The 16,955-nt window shown below is 41.0% G+C and overlaps 1 protein-coding gene across 2 annotated transcripts in view; it reads right to left on the bottom strand.

The window, feature by feature from the left end:
• Positions 1 to 16,955, bottom strand: part of slc36a4 (solute carrier family 36 member 4) — a 237,150-nt gene that overhangs the window by 159,700 nt on the left and 60,495 nt on the right. For both annotated transcript variants that reach the window (XM_078284357.1, XM_078284358.1), the window contains exon 9: positions 3,369 to 3,467. In XM_078284357.1, coding sequence (XP_078140483.1) covers positions 3,369 to 3,467 — 99 coding nt within the window. The remainder of the gene's footprint in view (positions 1 to 3,368; positions 3,468 to 16,955) is intronic.

Raw genomic sequence — 16,955 nt, 5'->3', positions numbered from 1 at the left:
TGTATCAGATATTCATCCAGAGACACTCTCCTATTTCCATGGTCCTACACTGCCACCTTGTGGTCATTTATAGCAACGACATGTCAGTATAAAATGTCAGTGCGTCCGAGTGTATTAAATGATTAAATTGTTTTTTTCATATTGATCACGCAGTTAGAAACACAAGTTACATATATGAGTTAACTTGGTGAAGACTTTATAGCCACAGATTGTACCAGGAAGGTTTATTTGATGTCCTTATATTGATGTGCTAGCTATATAAGTTTGAATGTAAGTTGACAGGTTTTTATTATTTCGATCAATTGACAACAGTAATTGGTGGAGATGTAAAATACCGACATATTATTTTAAAAGGAATCTTTATTAAGATCACTTAGTAATAGATCCCAAAATAAAATAGACTAGAGGAATGATTCCTCTTGCATTCCTTTCCCCCCTCCCTCTCGGTTCGGGGTGAAATCTTCTCAAACAAAGAAATTAATTAGTAAACAGAAAAAGAGCGCGAAGCGTGATTTGCATGGCAAACGACGCCTGAGAATTCAAAGAGATATAAAATGTTCTTATCTGGGTTTTCAGACAGTTCAACATTCCGCCCTCGCCAAGAAACCTGCTGAAGCCAAGATCAACAATTTAGCTACAATTCGACTTTAGCTGAAACTTAGAGTTTGAACCTGGAGTTAGAGACGTCTTCTCCAGATGAACTTAAGAATCGCGTACAAGAAGTTTGAACCTCGCGTCTAATAGTTAAGAAGTTATCAACGCTCGGCCAAGCGAAGATCATTTTCGAAGCTATTTAGTAACGAGATCATTTAGTTTTTATAACAGTTAGAAGAGCTAGAAACGTCAACTCTTCCAAGACCAGCAGTCAAACACTGGTTCAACATCGCCGCAGTGTTCCACATCCAGAGAGGCCTGTTGTCTACAGCTGTGAAAAGCCGGTAGCGCTGCTTGCCTCGACGTGACGATAATACATCAGAGACCAGCTGTTCCACCAGCGTCTGCCGTTGCCAGGTAACCGGCCACGCCGAGTCCGTCTCTCCGAGCTCAGCGGGACCAGACAACCCGACCGGCAGGACTTCCCAACTGAACAAAGTAGGCTCTGATTATCCACGTCTTTACTGCTGAGAGTTGATGCAAAAGTTTAGATTCAAATTACTTAAATAGATCAGGAAAAGTTAGGCTTTTATAGTTTAGTTGCCCCGTAGCTTTCCGCCTGGTTTCTCTGGTTGATTGATCCATACATACCTCCATTTACTGCTGCCAATTCTTATTCCCATATTTCATTATCATTTCCCTTTCATTCTTATTTTGTTTCATTGCATTTCATGTCTGTTTTAGTCCATAGTTTCCGTGCTTCATTCTGGTGATCAATATACGTGCCTTATATTGCTTATCTCATTGAATTTGTTATGCTTGAATAGTTAAATAAATATTCCCATTTATTACAGAGAAGTTGTTATGTGTTTCCTTACTTGCAGAGTAAAGTAATCCCTGAATTGAAAAGATTTCACGATCTTTAGACTGATGACTGATTAGTATAAGTAAAGGTCCTTCATCTACGAAGGTGGTGCCCCTTACGAGTGTAAATTGATATCTTTATCAAAGTTTCATATTTTCATACCTTTACTAAATTCTAGATTTGATAATTTCGACTCTACACGCTACATCCGAGATCCCCTACAGTTTAGCCTGGGACCGCAAGGTACCCAGTTGCCATGTGTGGCCACGAGGAGGCACTGCAGGAGTCTTGGCGGTGGAGAGGCTGTGTACCGGCAGGAGGAGACTTACGCACTTGGCTCCTCTTTTCACCCCCTGCAGAGAGGGCTAGCCGGTGGCAGTAGCTGAAAGCAGAGAGTAGCAAGCAGAAGCAGCATGCAACATGCACTAACTACAGGCACTACTACCACAATACTACTGCACAGACGCATCACACACACCCTGTGTGCAAGCGCACACACACCCTTGCTGATAGATGGATTAATGGATTGATTACTTGGTATGAGTGTTGGTCAGATTACAGACCTCAGATTAAAAAGTGTCAATTTGCTGTTTACAACCTTTGTTATAAATACATGCAAGATTGGAACAAATTGTGGAATTTTAAGTTTAATTTTTGTTTTCGTGACATGAATCTGTTGGATTGGGTATAATGCTACTGGTCTACTGATCTGTGCATCGCAAAGTGACAGTTGCCTGGACAGAAGAGAGAATGCACCCTTGTCCATCTGGCAGGTAATGTCTGTCTCACACAAGCGATGTGTTACAAGCAACAGCTGAGTGAACGCCCCAGCCTCACCACATTAGTCTCTGGTGTGACAGAGAACATAACGTGATGTCAATTGATTTAGATCAATTTCTATACAATGACCAATTATTTTTTTTGTGGCAGCCATGCCTATATTGTGGTGATGCGCAGATGAGCATATGTATGGGAAACATGGCATGTGTGTTTGGGAAAACTATACATACTATGATCAACATTACTCCTTACTTAGAGACAGTGAAAATAGGGGGGGGACCCGGAGGGACCAGTCAGATTTCAGGAGGGGCCGGTGCCACTCTGTGCCACTTCATTGGCTCCAATTAACCAAAAAGAAACCAAACAATATTATGGCTCTTTAGAGGTGTACAAGACTATATATTTTTGTATATTTCAATAAAACCTCACCAAATACTAAGACCTAACCTTTTGGAAACCTAAACCTTTCAAAATGTGACCAAATGGCAGTAATAACATCCAAATGATTTTTATGTTACTGAACATAACCAACATACCAAAAACATTTTGGGGACAATAAAACCTTTTTCTGCCATCCAAAACGCGGTTGACCATAATTGTATTTACATATCAGGTATCTAGGATGATTCCAAGGGTCTCCTAACCTCTTTAAGTGTCCTAATTATTCCATTTGAAACAGAAAATAAACTTGAATAAACACCCAGTGAGCCTAATCAAAGCAAATAATTACACAGTAGATGCTTGCCAATTAAAAATAGCACAGAAAGTAAAACCACATTGGAGATCCAGAAAGGATTTCTAGAAGACATCGAAGGTAATGAGTTGCCATTTTGGGAGAGCCTGTTTTGTGTGCACTCTGGTTACAAAAGAAGGGATCATTGTCATTATAAAATTGGGATTGTAAAATGGTGGATAGAGATAGAATCATGAGTTTTCACATTTTCACACGGCATATTGCATGCCGGGATTAAAAATTTCACCGTAAAAAAAACGAACGAATGTGAATAACACCACTTTGGCCCGTAGGAAAGGGTTAACTGTACAGTAAGTCCTACATTGCATTAGGAATGGGGCAGTCTGATTTTGACAGCAAAAGATGTTGAGACCAAAAGTGAGCGGGAAGACTTACCACTCCAATGCCTTCAAAGGCAAAGATGGCAGTCCCGAAAAAGAAAGGGAACTTCCCCACAGGGGATGTGAGGGGGATGTGCTGGGCATCTCCAAAGCCCTGTGAATGAAAGAGAGAGTAAGAAAAACAGAGAGAGAGAGAGAGAAAACACAACAGAGTCATTTAGGACAACAGGAACGCTGTGGGATTCCAAGACTCAGGAGTCTGAGTCCCAAATGGCATGTAAGGATCAGAGCATCAACATTTTCATCAGTGGCAAAAACATAGGAGACTCAGCATTTAAGTATGGAAACAATAAGATAAGACTTCCCCTGTAACAAGCACGAAAGAGTGGGATCAGGGGAAAGAAAATCAGGTAGAGGGGGTGAGGGAGGGATGGGGGAAACAGATGGGTCAATTGGGAGGAGTTTAGAGCAAGCCAGTATGGGATGGATGGAAAATCTGAAAAGATAACTCAGGCAGATGGAATATGGATGGAGAGAAAGCAAGGAGATGGAAATAAAAAGAATGGAGAGTAGAGGGGTGAAGGAATGGCTGTCAGTTAGATAAGTAGTAATATGAGAGAGAAACAGATGCAGACAGGCTGGAAGAACAGCCAGAGATAAAAAAAAAATGTCTGAGCAAAAACGAGACAAAGCGGGGGAATAGCACCTGAGTTTGACAGTGACCTAATGAGGAATTAGGAGAGTGGCCTTCCATTCCCCAGTAGACATGTCCGCCTGCCTCTGACAGAGCCTCTAATTAATCCTCTTAAAACATAATTCAGTAGCTGTGATTGATGAGCATGGGCACATGGGCACAAGGGCACTGGGAACATACTCACTGCCCACACCTGAATCCACACCACCGCAGAAGTCATAGACGCTTTTCATCACTCTGGGTGCCTTCTAAATGGTCAGGACAAGCATGCTGCTCAATTGTTATATCCAAGAGCTGTCATAGGAGTACTAAAAGTGAAACAGTGGACAACACAATGCTACATCCACAAACTTCCCCATGACTTCACTACTCTCACAACTTGCCCTTTCACTCTTTCGAATCCTTCTCTCTTTCTCACAACCACCTAACATCTTTCTTAAAAAGCAGCCTACTTGTGATGCACCTATGCCACTTTTCCCCATATTAATTCAGGGGTACAATACTGTACTTAAAATACTGTCTCAATTTGACTTCCGGGTGGAACACCGTCAAGATGGCAGCATAGTGAAAGCTCTCCCGACCGTTTCCGACTAGATAATTTTGAACCCCCCAAAAAGTGCGAACTTTCTATCAAACTAAACTCGAATTGAAAGGGGGAAGCAATGGATACCAGGCTAAAAAGCAAGAAAAACACACAGCAACCAGAAATACATGACGGAGAAACCGAGCAACTTCGAAGCCATTCCCCAGCTAACGCTAACGTTAGCAAACATGCAGGCAAAGTGCTGCAAATGCCTCGCGAAGAGACTGCTGATTTGGAGCTGATTCTTCGAGAGCTGAGGGGCTTTCGCCAGGATAATAAAGAGCAGCTTGAGGACATTAAGGGAGAAATCGTGAAAACGAACACCAGACTGGACGAGGCTGAAGAGCGAATAGTGAAAGCTGAAGAGAGAATCCAAAACACAGAAGATATCCTAACAGAAATGCTGAAGCTACAAGTCAAACTAGATGCCAAAATAACTGACCAGGAGAGCTGCTCCAGATGGGAAAACATTAGGATATACGGAGTTCCTGAGGGAGCAGAAAAAGAGTCGCCATCCATGATCTCCTTTGTGGAAATGTTACTCAGAGAAAATCTCGACATACCCGACGAAACAACTCTTCAAATCGAAAGAGCCCACCGCGCACTCGGACCCCAACCACCGGAGGATGCACAACCAAGATCCATCTTAGCAAAATTCCTCAGCTTCAGAACAAAGGAAACAATACTCTGTTAGGTGTGGCAAAAGAAAGGTTTTACCTGGCAGGGGAAGCGAATAAACCTGGACAACGACTATGCACCACGCATTCTCCAAAAGCGAAGGGAATACGCAGAGGTACGGAAGGTTCTGAAAGATCGACAAATCCAGTTCCAAACCCTATACCCGGCACGACTAAGAGTCAAACATGACGATGAAACCCGCATCTATGAGACCGTGGAGGAGGCGACTCAAAACCTGTCGAGGAGAGGATTCCCCCTGGAGATCATCAAACCCCCAGAGACACTGATGGAACAACTGCAACAGCTAACCTAGGAGAGAAGCAACCAGCGACCTGAGAGACGCGCATCCCACACCAAACGAGTGGCGAACGGCAAGCCTTTAGGAGAGCCTCAACATCCACAACTTAAAAGACTGGACATACTTTTTTGCTTGCTTTGCTCCTCTCAAGGACACTCCGGTAATTAGTTTCCAAAAATCCGAAGGCTGGGGTGGGTGAGGCCATCGATATAGCTTTTGATCAATAATAGAAATGTTATTAACCTGGTAGATACACTTAGTATAATAATGATAGGGGCATGACGGGACTTTTTGGTGCAGCTATCTTCAGCAAGGGCCCCCTCTGTCGGTCTCGGGAGAGGGGCTTTCCCTTGGAGCCGTTTTTAAGAGGCTCAGGTAGGGTCATAAAAGAGACCTCTATATTGGAAGTCAAACTAAATAATATGGCTAAATATCATACTCTCTTATTACGTTCTTTTTGTTCAATGTTCAACTGTTGTTTACTCTCTGTCAGTTCCTACAGGGAGGGGAAAGCTTTTCAAGTTTATGATTGGGGAATGGTGCTAAATCACTTAAATGCAAAGTAGACCTATAAGAGTAGCTTCTTTTAACGTTAACGGGGTACTCAATCCGATTAAGAGAGGGAAGATTCTGTCGAAATTAAAGAAGGATAAAATTCAAATAGCTTTTCTGCAAGAATCTCATCTTAGTGACACTGAACATACCAAATTAAACAAAATGGGCTTCAAGCATGTATACTCATCTTCTTACAAATCAGGACACCGGAGGGGAGTGGCCATACTGTTATCAAGTGCGGTAAATTATGAACACATATCAGAAATCAGGGACAAAGAAGGCAGATTTGTTTTGATAATTGGGAGAGTGGAAGGAACCTTAGTGAGTCTTCTTAACATGTATGCTCCCCCAGGTAGTGACTGGTCTTTCTATAGACAAATATTTGAAATAATGACAACAAAAAGCCAGGGGATTTTAATTTGTGGAGGAGACTTTAATGTACGTCTGAACCCAAGACTGGACTCTTCTAGTGGAAATTCAGATTCCAAAGGTATCAGTAAGAAGATAAACGCCTTAATGAAGGAAATGGGCATTATAGATGTTTGGAGAGAAATGTATCCATCTAGTCAGGATTACACTCACTACTCCTCACCTCATGCAACCTATTCCAGGATAGATTATTTTTTCAATTTCAATAGAGACCTTCATAGAATAGGACAGTGTGATATTGGTCCAATCGCTCTTTCAGATCATAGTCCTATATATATGTCACTGTATCTCAATAGTAAATCAAGATCTACGCTTTGGAGACTGAATTCAAATATTTTAAATAATCCACAGACCAAAGAAAAGTTAAAGAACAAAATTAAAACGTACTTAGATCTGAATGAATCACTGTACTCCCAACCACAAATTAATGACGACCTTCAGATTGAGTCATTTTTAGCCTCATTGAATCTACCTTCTATTACTAATGAACAAAATGAAAAATGAATAGCTGAAATAACAAAAGAGGAATTATACTCAGCAATTGGGAGACTAAAAGCAAATAAATCCCCGGGTACAGATGGTTTCACTTCCGAGTGGTATAAATCAATGCAGGAACAGTTGGGTCCAACATTACTGAAAGCCCTTAATTGGGTGCTACAGAAAAGGGAAATTCCATCCTCATGGAGGGATGCGATCATCTCTGTCATACCAAAGGACGGGAAAGACAAACTAGATTGCGGTAATTATCGTCCCATTAGTGTATTAAATGTGGACTATACATTGTTCACATCCATACTGTCCAGGAGAATAGAAAATATTCTACCAGAACTCATCCATTTAGACCAGACAGGTTTCATCCGACAAAGACAAACACAAGATAATATCAGGAGAACACTGCACATTATTAGACATGTCACACAACAGGAAATAGAGACAGCCATTATAAGTTTAGACGCTGAGAAGGCGTTTGACTCAGTCAGATGGTCCTTCTTATACAAAGTGTTATCAAAATTCGGCTTTCACAAGTCTATCATTGAAACATTTAAAGCACTATATGACAAACCATCCGCAAAGATAAAAATTAATGGTGATTTATCAAATTCATTCATCCTAGAACGAGGAACAAGACAAGGCTGCTGTGCCTCACCACTCCTCTTCGCCTTGTTTATAGAACCCTTGAGCCAATGGATTAGACAAAATGCAGATATTAAGGGGATAGATATGTTATCAGGGGAACAAAAATTGGCTTTATTTGCTGATGACGTATTGATATACCTAACACAGCCCACACAGTCACTCCCAAAACTGATGAGTCTACTAGAAAAATATGGGGCACTCTCAGGTTATAAGCTTAATGTACAGAAAACTCAGGTAATCACATTTAATTACGACCCACCCAACCATATTAGAGGAAAATATAAATTGAAATGGGATGCAGAATCAATCAGGTACCTGGGTATCGGCTTGTCTAAAGATATCTCAAAATTATTCGACCTTAATTATGGCCCATTAAATGCAAAGATAAAGTCAGACATACTAAGATGGAATGTTATTCCTTTTTTGAGTTTGAGTTCCAGAGTAGAGTCGATTAAAATGAACATTCTGCCACGAATGCTATATCTTTTTCAGACTCTTCCAGTGATGATACCGACCAAGCAGTTTATGGAATGGAACAGGTTGATATCCAGATACTTATGGCAAGGGAAAAAACCCAGGATCAGGTATAAAACTTTACAACTAAGAAAGGAATGTGGTGGCATGGGTCTCCCCTGCTTACAAGAATACTACTATGCAGCACAGTTAAGGCCATTAATTTGCTTGTGTACACCAGCATACTCCGCAAGATGCAAAGAAATTGAAAGTGCAATGATAGAAGGGATACAAATAACAGCGACGATAGCAGATACTGAATTACAAAATAAAATGGTAAACAAAGATGACCCTTGGATTAATATATTATTGAAAACCTGGCAGGAGACAGTAAAATTATGTGGATTAGGTGATTCATTTAAACTGTTACGATGGTGTGCCTACGATACGGAATTTGTTCCAAATAGATCTGATGATAGATTTCAAAAACGGATCATAAAAGGCCTTACTAATTATTATACATTTGTTCACAAGGGTGCATTCCAGAGCTTTGAATCCTTACAGAAAAAACATGGTCTGGAACAAAATTATTTCTATAGATACCTCCAAGTTCGGCATTATTTCAACCAGAACCTGGGTATAACTTTAGAAACAGGAGAGACAGGAATCATGAAAATATTCTTGTCAATATTCAAATCCACAACATGTAATAAGATTATCTCCAGAATGTATAATGGCATTCTCCAGTCCAAGTCTGAGAATACACTGTATATAAATGAGAAATGGGAGAAGGAGGGAAATTTTAATATTTCAGAGGAGGGCTGGAGAAGAATATGTCAAGCACAATGGAATTCAACTAGTTCAACTACATGGTGAGAATTCTGTTGGAAAAACGTTGTAAGGTTTTTTATTACGCCCTTGCAAAAACGACATCAGGGAAGTGGTGGTAGTTGTTGGAGACTGTGGGATAAATGACGCCAATCACTTCCGTATTTTCTGGAATTGCCAGGTTATTGTGCCTTATTGGCAGGAAATTCATAAACATATTAATAATGTATATGGAGTCAACATTCCTTTTAGATGTGATACTGTATACATGGGTGACATCTCATTTGAAGGGTGGAATATCAATGATAAAAAACTGGTACAAATACTTCTGGCAGCAAGCAAAAAGGCTCTCACGAGGAAGTGGCTAAAATCAGAACCACCCACCATTGATGAATGGATAGAAATAATATATGAAATATATATTATGGAAAGGTTGTCATTTTCCCTCAAAGTCCAAAAAGGAAAATTTTTCCGGATTTGGACCAAGTGGACTGGGTACATTAAACCTATAAGGTCAGACTTTAGCTGACTTGATAGAATAAATGAGTGAGAATATAATGTGATTTATATTATTTTATTATATCTAACAGCTCGCTCTTTATTCATTTTCTCTTTTTTTTCCCCCTTCAACCCTTCGTAGTATCTAAGGTGAAAGCTTCCCATGTTCAACTGTAAATAATCAAAGCTAATGTTATAAAAGAAAACCTCTGGAAGAGCTAGGCTGTAAAATGGTTATCAAACGTACTGCAACATTTTTTGTTTTAAATGTGCATAATGCTATGTGAATCTACTTGCAGTAATACTGATACTATGTAAAAAGATGAATGTGAAATGAATGCTTTTCCAAAATAAAAATAAAAAATGTCAAAAAAAAAAAAAAGATATACTCAATTTTTGTCCATTAGAGAGATCTAAAATGCTTCTTTGTGTGAAAAAAGGCAGAAAAACAACTTGGCTCCTGCCATCAATTTTCAGAATTGGGAAAACTCTTCAATATAATGACCTATTTCGGCTTGGTATTAAAACATTACTGATACTGATACTACTACTAGACACTTTGCAACAATTTTAAAGTCTGTCAGTCCAGATCTACGTACATGCTAATTGTATCTACCCTTAATATCCTGGGAAGTATCCAAGTACACAAGCCATTAAAAGTTGGGCTTGCTCACCCACTCATAAATACTGAAGACATCATGACACTTTACTAACAGCTCGATCTCTCATTGTAACACTAGGCCAGGCCAAAACAATAATAATAGTCTTTTCTTGTAAACTGGTCATTTTTGAAAGCATCATCCTTCACCTGGAGCCTGCACAGGAGACAATGGGATTATATCTGTCAGCACACAGTAGATACATGAAGCCTATAGCAGCCACATTGGGGCACAATCTTTCAATTAAAAAAATGAGATGCTCAAATTAGACAATCACACACGTGAAGTATTACGCAATTTCAATCAGGTAGACTACCTAAATCATTCATTCATTCATGATTTCTCCTTACCCAACGCTTTCCCTCTTTTTCCAGAGAACCAACCAGAGTTAGCTGTCAACTTCCCTCTCTTTTTCAGAGAGCCAATCGTCTAAGTGACGGGAGGAAATACACGTCACCTACTATGCCAGGCATCACTAACTGGCAGACTCCGGGCCGAATCCGGACCCAGTGACGGTTCTGTCCGGACCGCGACCCATTTCTGATCAATTAATGAGAATTAATAAGATTGACGGAGCGTTTTTTTCCACGGGCGCAGCTATAGACCTAAGGCGCAGCTATTTCAGCTCATACGGTAATCGCTCAGTGGAGCTAGGAGGTCCCAGACCAATCACATGCGTCTGCTTCACTGAACTCAGCCAATCAAAGCGATTGTTTACGGTGCATCGCTAGGGAAACGCACAGAGAGCAAGAGAGAGACTAAGGGCCAGTTCACATGCTGTGTCTTTTGCGCGCTCAAATCCCTTCTTTTCTTTTTTCGACCGCGATCAAAAAATCGCAGATCATGACACACTGAGATAAAAATATTTCAACTTTTTGGAATGCCACAAGCGCACTGCATGTCACATAGCCTGAAAGCCTGAAATAAGCCTCACCATCCAAACAAAGGTCCAGGATCTACCGGTGATATTTCCATACTCTTGTATTTTTGCGGGCTTGGAGAGACGGATGTATTAATCCAGATTATTTTTCTGCTCCATATGTAGATCAGGACAGCTACTACAACAGTTTTACTGTGATGGTAATCCATTATTTCAGATAACTACTAACAAACTGTGTGAAGTTGTTGTCTTTGGTTGCTTGGCAACGCCAGGCGCACTCGTAGCACAACCATCCAAGCTTGATAAAAGGATGCATGCAGCGTGCCTCACGTTTTCCAAGCGTTTTAGAGCGCTGCATGTTAATCGGCCCTAAAGCTACACAGAGAGAGATGACAGCATGTCTTGCTCCAAAATAAGAAAAGTAAGATATTGTTATTTCTCTCACTAAGAAAGGTAGAGTTGAAGAAGAAAATATGGAAAAGAAACAGAACAAGTACAGATCCTGTACAGGCCCACGGCGCGTGTGCTGAATAGCAGTAGCTGCAGCCACACTGATCCGTCAGAAAATGGACAGAATTGACGGATTGACGGCAGGAATACAGTAGCCTAGCTTCACTCATAACGGTGCTACTTCATAGAAACAAGTTAAATTCACTTGAACACATTGTTTTATCACTCACATTGGGTTGACGATAGGAAAGAATGTCTGGTTTCTTCTTTCTTGACATTTTCACAACACAACCTGTCAGCTCCACGGCTCAGATTAAACTGTGCTTGTCATTTGATTGTGCATTTGTTTAATATGGCCCGGCATCCCGGTTGAGTGGAGTTTTCTGTTTTTAAGCACTGTGAATGGCCCAAAGGTCCAAACACCGCCCAGCTGGAAAACCTTGGTCATAAAACGAACCGAGCCAGTAGTTTCAGCTCCTAAAACAGGTACAACCACCAATACTTCTCTGTATTTATTTTTTCAGAACCGGAATGCGCGTTACGTCGTCAATTCACTCCTGGAACGGCGTACCGACCCCCTGGATATAGCCTAGATTTGTCAAGAGACTCGGGGCCATCTCTTAGTCAAACATGCCCTCTAGACGCCATCTCACGAAGCGACATCTCACTAAGTGTTACCTGACTGACTGACTGACTGACTGACTGACCAACTGACCTGAATTTGCCGCATGATGCCCTCGGCTGCGCCGTGGGAAAAAGGGACATAAAAGTTCTGTTTCAAAAAGAGGCACTTTTTAGTTATTTTATTCTGAAGACTGTCTTGTTTTCTTTTACTTGAAATTAGAAAATCATTGTGATACTTTTATTTATGTTTAAGCTACTGAATTGTTTTCCACACATGTTCAATGTGTGTGCATGGGTAAGTTCTTGAAATTGATCAATACATGTTGTTGAAATGACACTGAAATGTACATTGTTTATTTTATTTGATAGAAAGTTATACAACAACTATATATAGGCCTCCGAATCATAGCACAAGTTAGACAATATGATACTTCGGACCTTTGATGGGAAGAAATTTTAGTGACTGGACCTCCTTGAATTTTAGTTGAATACGCCTGTACTATGCTATTGTGCTACTCAGATCTATGCTGTATGCTGCTGTCATTCCAGTCGCTGTGCTTTCCTTCGTCCCTCCTCCACCCCATCACCACCAATGTCCAAGCTCCAGAGGAACTCCCCAGGGGGACATCCTAATTCCTACATCCATCAACAGATGTACTCCTAACTTCATGAATGGGAGGAGTTCCTCCATGGAGCTTACGCCAAATTTTCCATCATGTTTCGCTTCTGAATAAAGTTTTTCATTTGAGCATGCAAACTAGTCTCTCCTAATTGAAATATATATACAGTATATAGGCCTATGTGTGTGTGTGTGTATGAGTGTATATGTTAGTTATGGCAACAAAATTATTTTTCATGATACTTTCTCAGATACCAACCCTTGAAATGTTGAAATGTGGTATGCTCACATACATCCTCACGTCCTGACAACAAAACAACTCTTCAGGTCAACTAGCGCTCTGTGTACTGTTCTGTGTACGAAAACTAACACTACAACAAGGGCCTTTTCAACATCACACTCTCTGGAGGTGTAGACTACAGCATTATTCAGCCTGTTTGTATGCGCTGTACAGAGACACTATAACCTCTAGCCTATGATATTCTGGCTATTATTTTTTCGGTCATCATTATTGTTTTCAAAAGGGGCGCAGCCAAGTAGCTGTCTGAAATGTGAAATGCTGCTGTTCGCGAAGAACCTAGACTTTCCAATGTTTTATTTTATGTCTTGAGGTCCATTAAAAGCTGTTTGTGTGGTGTCCTGTACCAAAAACACTCTCAATACATTTTTACACATTCATTTTCCAGCATCTCTCAGAGCCTTACCAAGAACAGGCTGTTTCTGTTGCTGTGTCTTTAAGGCTCATTAATATTAATGACCCCTCTGTTCTGATTGGCTAACCGTTTCAAGAGTGAAACGTGAGACATCACAGACACAGCAGCTACAGACAGCGTAAGGAAGGGAAAACTCCCCGGTAGTAAACAATGACAACCGCTCAACCGCTTTGAAAAAAATGATTTGTTAGGCTATTATTTCTTACAAAAATGATAATGAGCGAACCTTTGTGACCCTTAAGCCACATTTCCAGTCAGAGAGTGTGATTGTCAGTTTGATGGACAATATAATTGGGCATGACAGATACCTTCAACAGACCCATGACACATTCCACATGCCTGCTTATACTGACAGTCAGTATAAGCTAACAACACTCAATCTGATGAGATCTAACATCAGGGTTAGCCTAAAACCATGGTCAAAAAAGGGAGATGATTATCTTTGATTCCACAATGGAGGACTACAACTGAGAGAAATAATTTTTAATCAATATTGAATTTCTTCTCCTTCTGCTCACCTGCTGTAGCAACAATGGCATCGGCATCTGAACTGCGTTTGAAATGCGTTTGATCTATCAGAGCTTTTTATCCTGTTTTCTTTGACTAGGTGCTATTGCCCAACATATTTTTACTTAAACATAATTAGTTATTTGTGCCGTCGCTGTTGGCCTTTACTGGCCTGTTATTTAGTGCCTCTAGTTTGCAAGAGAACTAAATCAAAGACCTACCAACTAATGTCTCAGCCTGGACCTCAGCCCCCTATGGCTGGGGATCACTGGGCTAGACTATGTTACATTGGCACGGGTGATCACTCGACTCTTCATGTTGTTAGAAATCTGTTCAGCAATGGCTGGCTGAAGCAAACTGACATTTATTCGTTCATTGCTCTTCCAAATAAGAAGGAATTTGAATTGTGCTTCCACAATGTTTAACAACTTCGCACCTTCCTTGGCCATTACGCATCTAGATCCCTTGAGCCGACATGGGCTGACTGGGAACTGGTTTCCTCGGTGAGTTTGGAGGAATTGACTGTAGTGGTTAAGCTGTGGACTGCTCATGTTGCAGACGAAGACGTTGGTGCTTTTATTCAATGTTATGGCACTATGTTGAAACCTGTTGTTAAGCTTGTTGACGAGTGGGGACTTTGGTATGGAATTCGGAAATATCGCATTCAACCGAAGCTCATGAATGGACAGCCTGTGAAATTACCCAACAGCTTTATGTTGGGCCCATATCAAGGATGAGTTTACTAGCAATTGTGTTTTAATTGTGGATCCCCTGACCATCAAGCCAAGGACTGCGCTGTCATTAAATGTTGGAAATGCAGCGCATCGGGACATCGAGCAAGAGAGTGTGACAACCCTGCTGTTTGTTCCAGTGCAGTAAGGAAGGCCACACTTTCTTTGACTGCCCGGACTCGTTTGCTAACAGAGCACGGGGCAGAGTCAGAAAAACTGATGGCAAGAGTGGAGACACCTGTTGTACCCCGGTGACTCCTGTTCAGTCCGGGGGAGCCACTGGCAGCAGGTTTTCTCCACTTGAAAGTGGGGAGGGATGCGAGATAGAAGAGAGAGAGAACGCATCAAGGAAGAGTGGAGTGAGGAGTGAGAGAGCTGTGACGGAGCTTGAAGGTATAGTCTAGCAGGAGAAATAGGTTCCCATGTACCCGCATGGCATTTTTTTGTAACCTGTTTTTTTAGGACCCTAATGGTGTCTAGTTAAGAATTTTTCATGTTGCCAAGGTCAACTAATGGCCCATGGGGTTCGTTTGGCGGCCATTTTGAATTGATGTCCTCGCGTGTGGCGAAAAACGCTGATTTTCATAACTCCTGAACCAGACAACATACAAAGACAAATGAACCCACTTTTTCATATAATTTTGACACCAGGAATCAAATGGAAAGGTCATTGACATGGTACAACCACTCTTTATTGGTAAAAAAACAGGCAAATAACAAATTTTAGGCTCATAACAGTATAACTTTTGCTATTTTGTTTCCTGTTTCCTGCAATAGCCAAATGAAACTAGTTTATTCTATTATATCAATTGCAAGGTTATTAAATGGATGGCAATCACTCTAACTGACATAGTTGGCAATCTGATAATGAAAGCAAAAGTCATCAAAACCCCCTGTTTCACTGATCATCATCGTCGTCCATCTCATCATCAATCTCCACCTCATCAAAAGTGACCCCGCTGGATTGTTTTTTTGCAATATCTTTGCAATGAAAGTACAATCAAAACAAACCAGAAAGTTGAAAAATCTAAAATATAACACAAAAAAATCTAGCTAACTTAGCTAGTTAGTAAGTAGACTACCAGTAAGTAAGACTTTATTTGTATAGTACTTTTCAAAACAGCTGGCCAACAGTTCCATGAAACTAATTTCATGTTTATATTATTCTTTTCTCTGTAGTGGTAGACTATATAAAAACAACAAACCATGAGGAAAAGGGGAAAGAGGAAAAGTGATCAGACTTCTGATGTGTCTGAACCCCCTCTCAAAAGCCCTACTCCCACTTGTGTATTACACACCCCAAGTGCATCTGATGACCTCTTTACTTGCTTCAATTCTATAAAAGGTGATCCCAAAGAGCAATTGTCTCATTTACTTGATATCCGTGACAGAAGACAAGCTGAGCCAGTTGATTCGCCTTATCGTATGAAGGCTGTTTGTGATCTGCTGCCAGAAACACTAGATGGTGTCGACTTGGATACAACTGGGTACCATAGGAACTGCTACCTGAACTTCACATCAAAGCTGGATCGATTTAAAAGCTCAACAAGTGCTACTTCAGACCAGCCCTCTGCAACACAGAAGTATTCTCCTCGAAAGTCGAAAACTGCACAAGCAGCAGCATGCTCTCTCTTTCCTAAAGAATGCATTTTCTGTGACAAGTTTGAACTAAAAGTGCACGGGAAAACCAAGAGGACTATCAAGTTTCCAACATGGAAGAACAAAGAGCCAGCATGGAAGCGTATCGAGCCCATGGCTGAAGCTCTTGGAAAAAGCAGTCTGCTTCGCAAAGTCAAGGGTGAAGATCTCTTTGCAAAAGAGGCTCGATACCACGAGACCTGTCGTAACAACTTTAACCTCGAGTACTTCCACCATACCCACAAGATGGAGAAGGAAGACACAGGCCAGGCTAAGAAGACTGCAGCACAGTGCAGCCTACAATGTGGTGAGAGAGTATGTCAAGGAGCAAATTTTAGATGCCAATCAGGTCCTACAGCTCAGCTACCTGCATCGCCTATATGTCCTTGAGTTTGAGGAGCAGAGTGCACCAAGTCCTGAATACCGAGCTGAGAAACTTATGAGCCGTCTACAGAATGACGAGGAGCTTGGGAAATGCTTGGCCTTTTCCAAGGTTTCACTGAAAAACAAAGGATCCTTTTCGTTTTACTTGGTCTACAGTTCTCGTATCACTTTGGAGGATGCCATGGCGTGTGCTTATCAGCTTGGAACAGCCGATCAAATGAAGGACGCAGCCCTCTCCCTTCATAACATCATCAAGAAGGCCTTCCTGGAGTCCAGTGTGCTGC

This window comes from Centroberyx gerrardi, chromosome 6 (genome assembly GCF_048128805.1).
Source record: "Centroberyx gerrardi isolate f3 chromosome 6, fCenGer3.hap1.cur.20231027, whole genome shotgun sequence".
In the NCBI taxonomy this organism is placed as follows: domain Eukaryota; kingdom Metazoa; phylum Chordata; class Actinopteri; order Beryciformes; family Berycidae; genus Centroberyx; species Centroberyx gerrardi.
The sequence above is the reverse complement of the archived record's forward strand: the minus strand, read 5'-3'. Positions and strand labels throughout refer to the sequence as shown.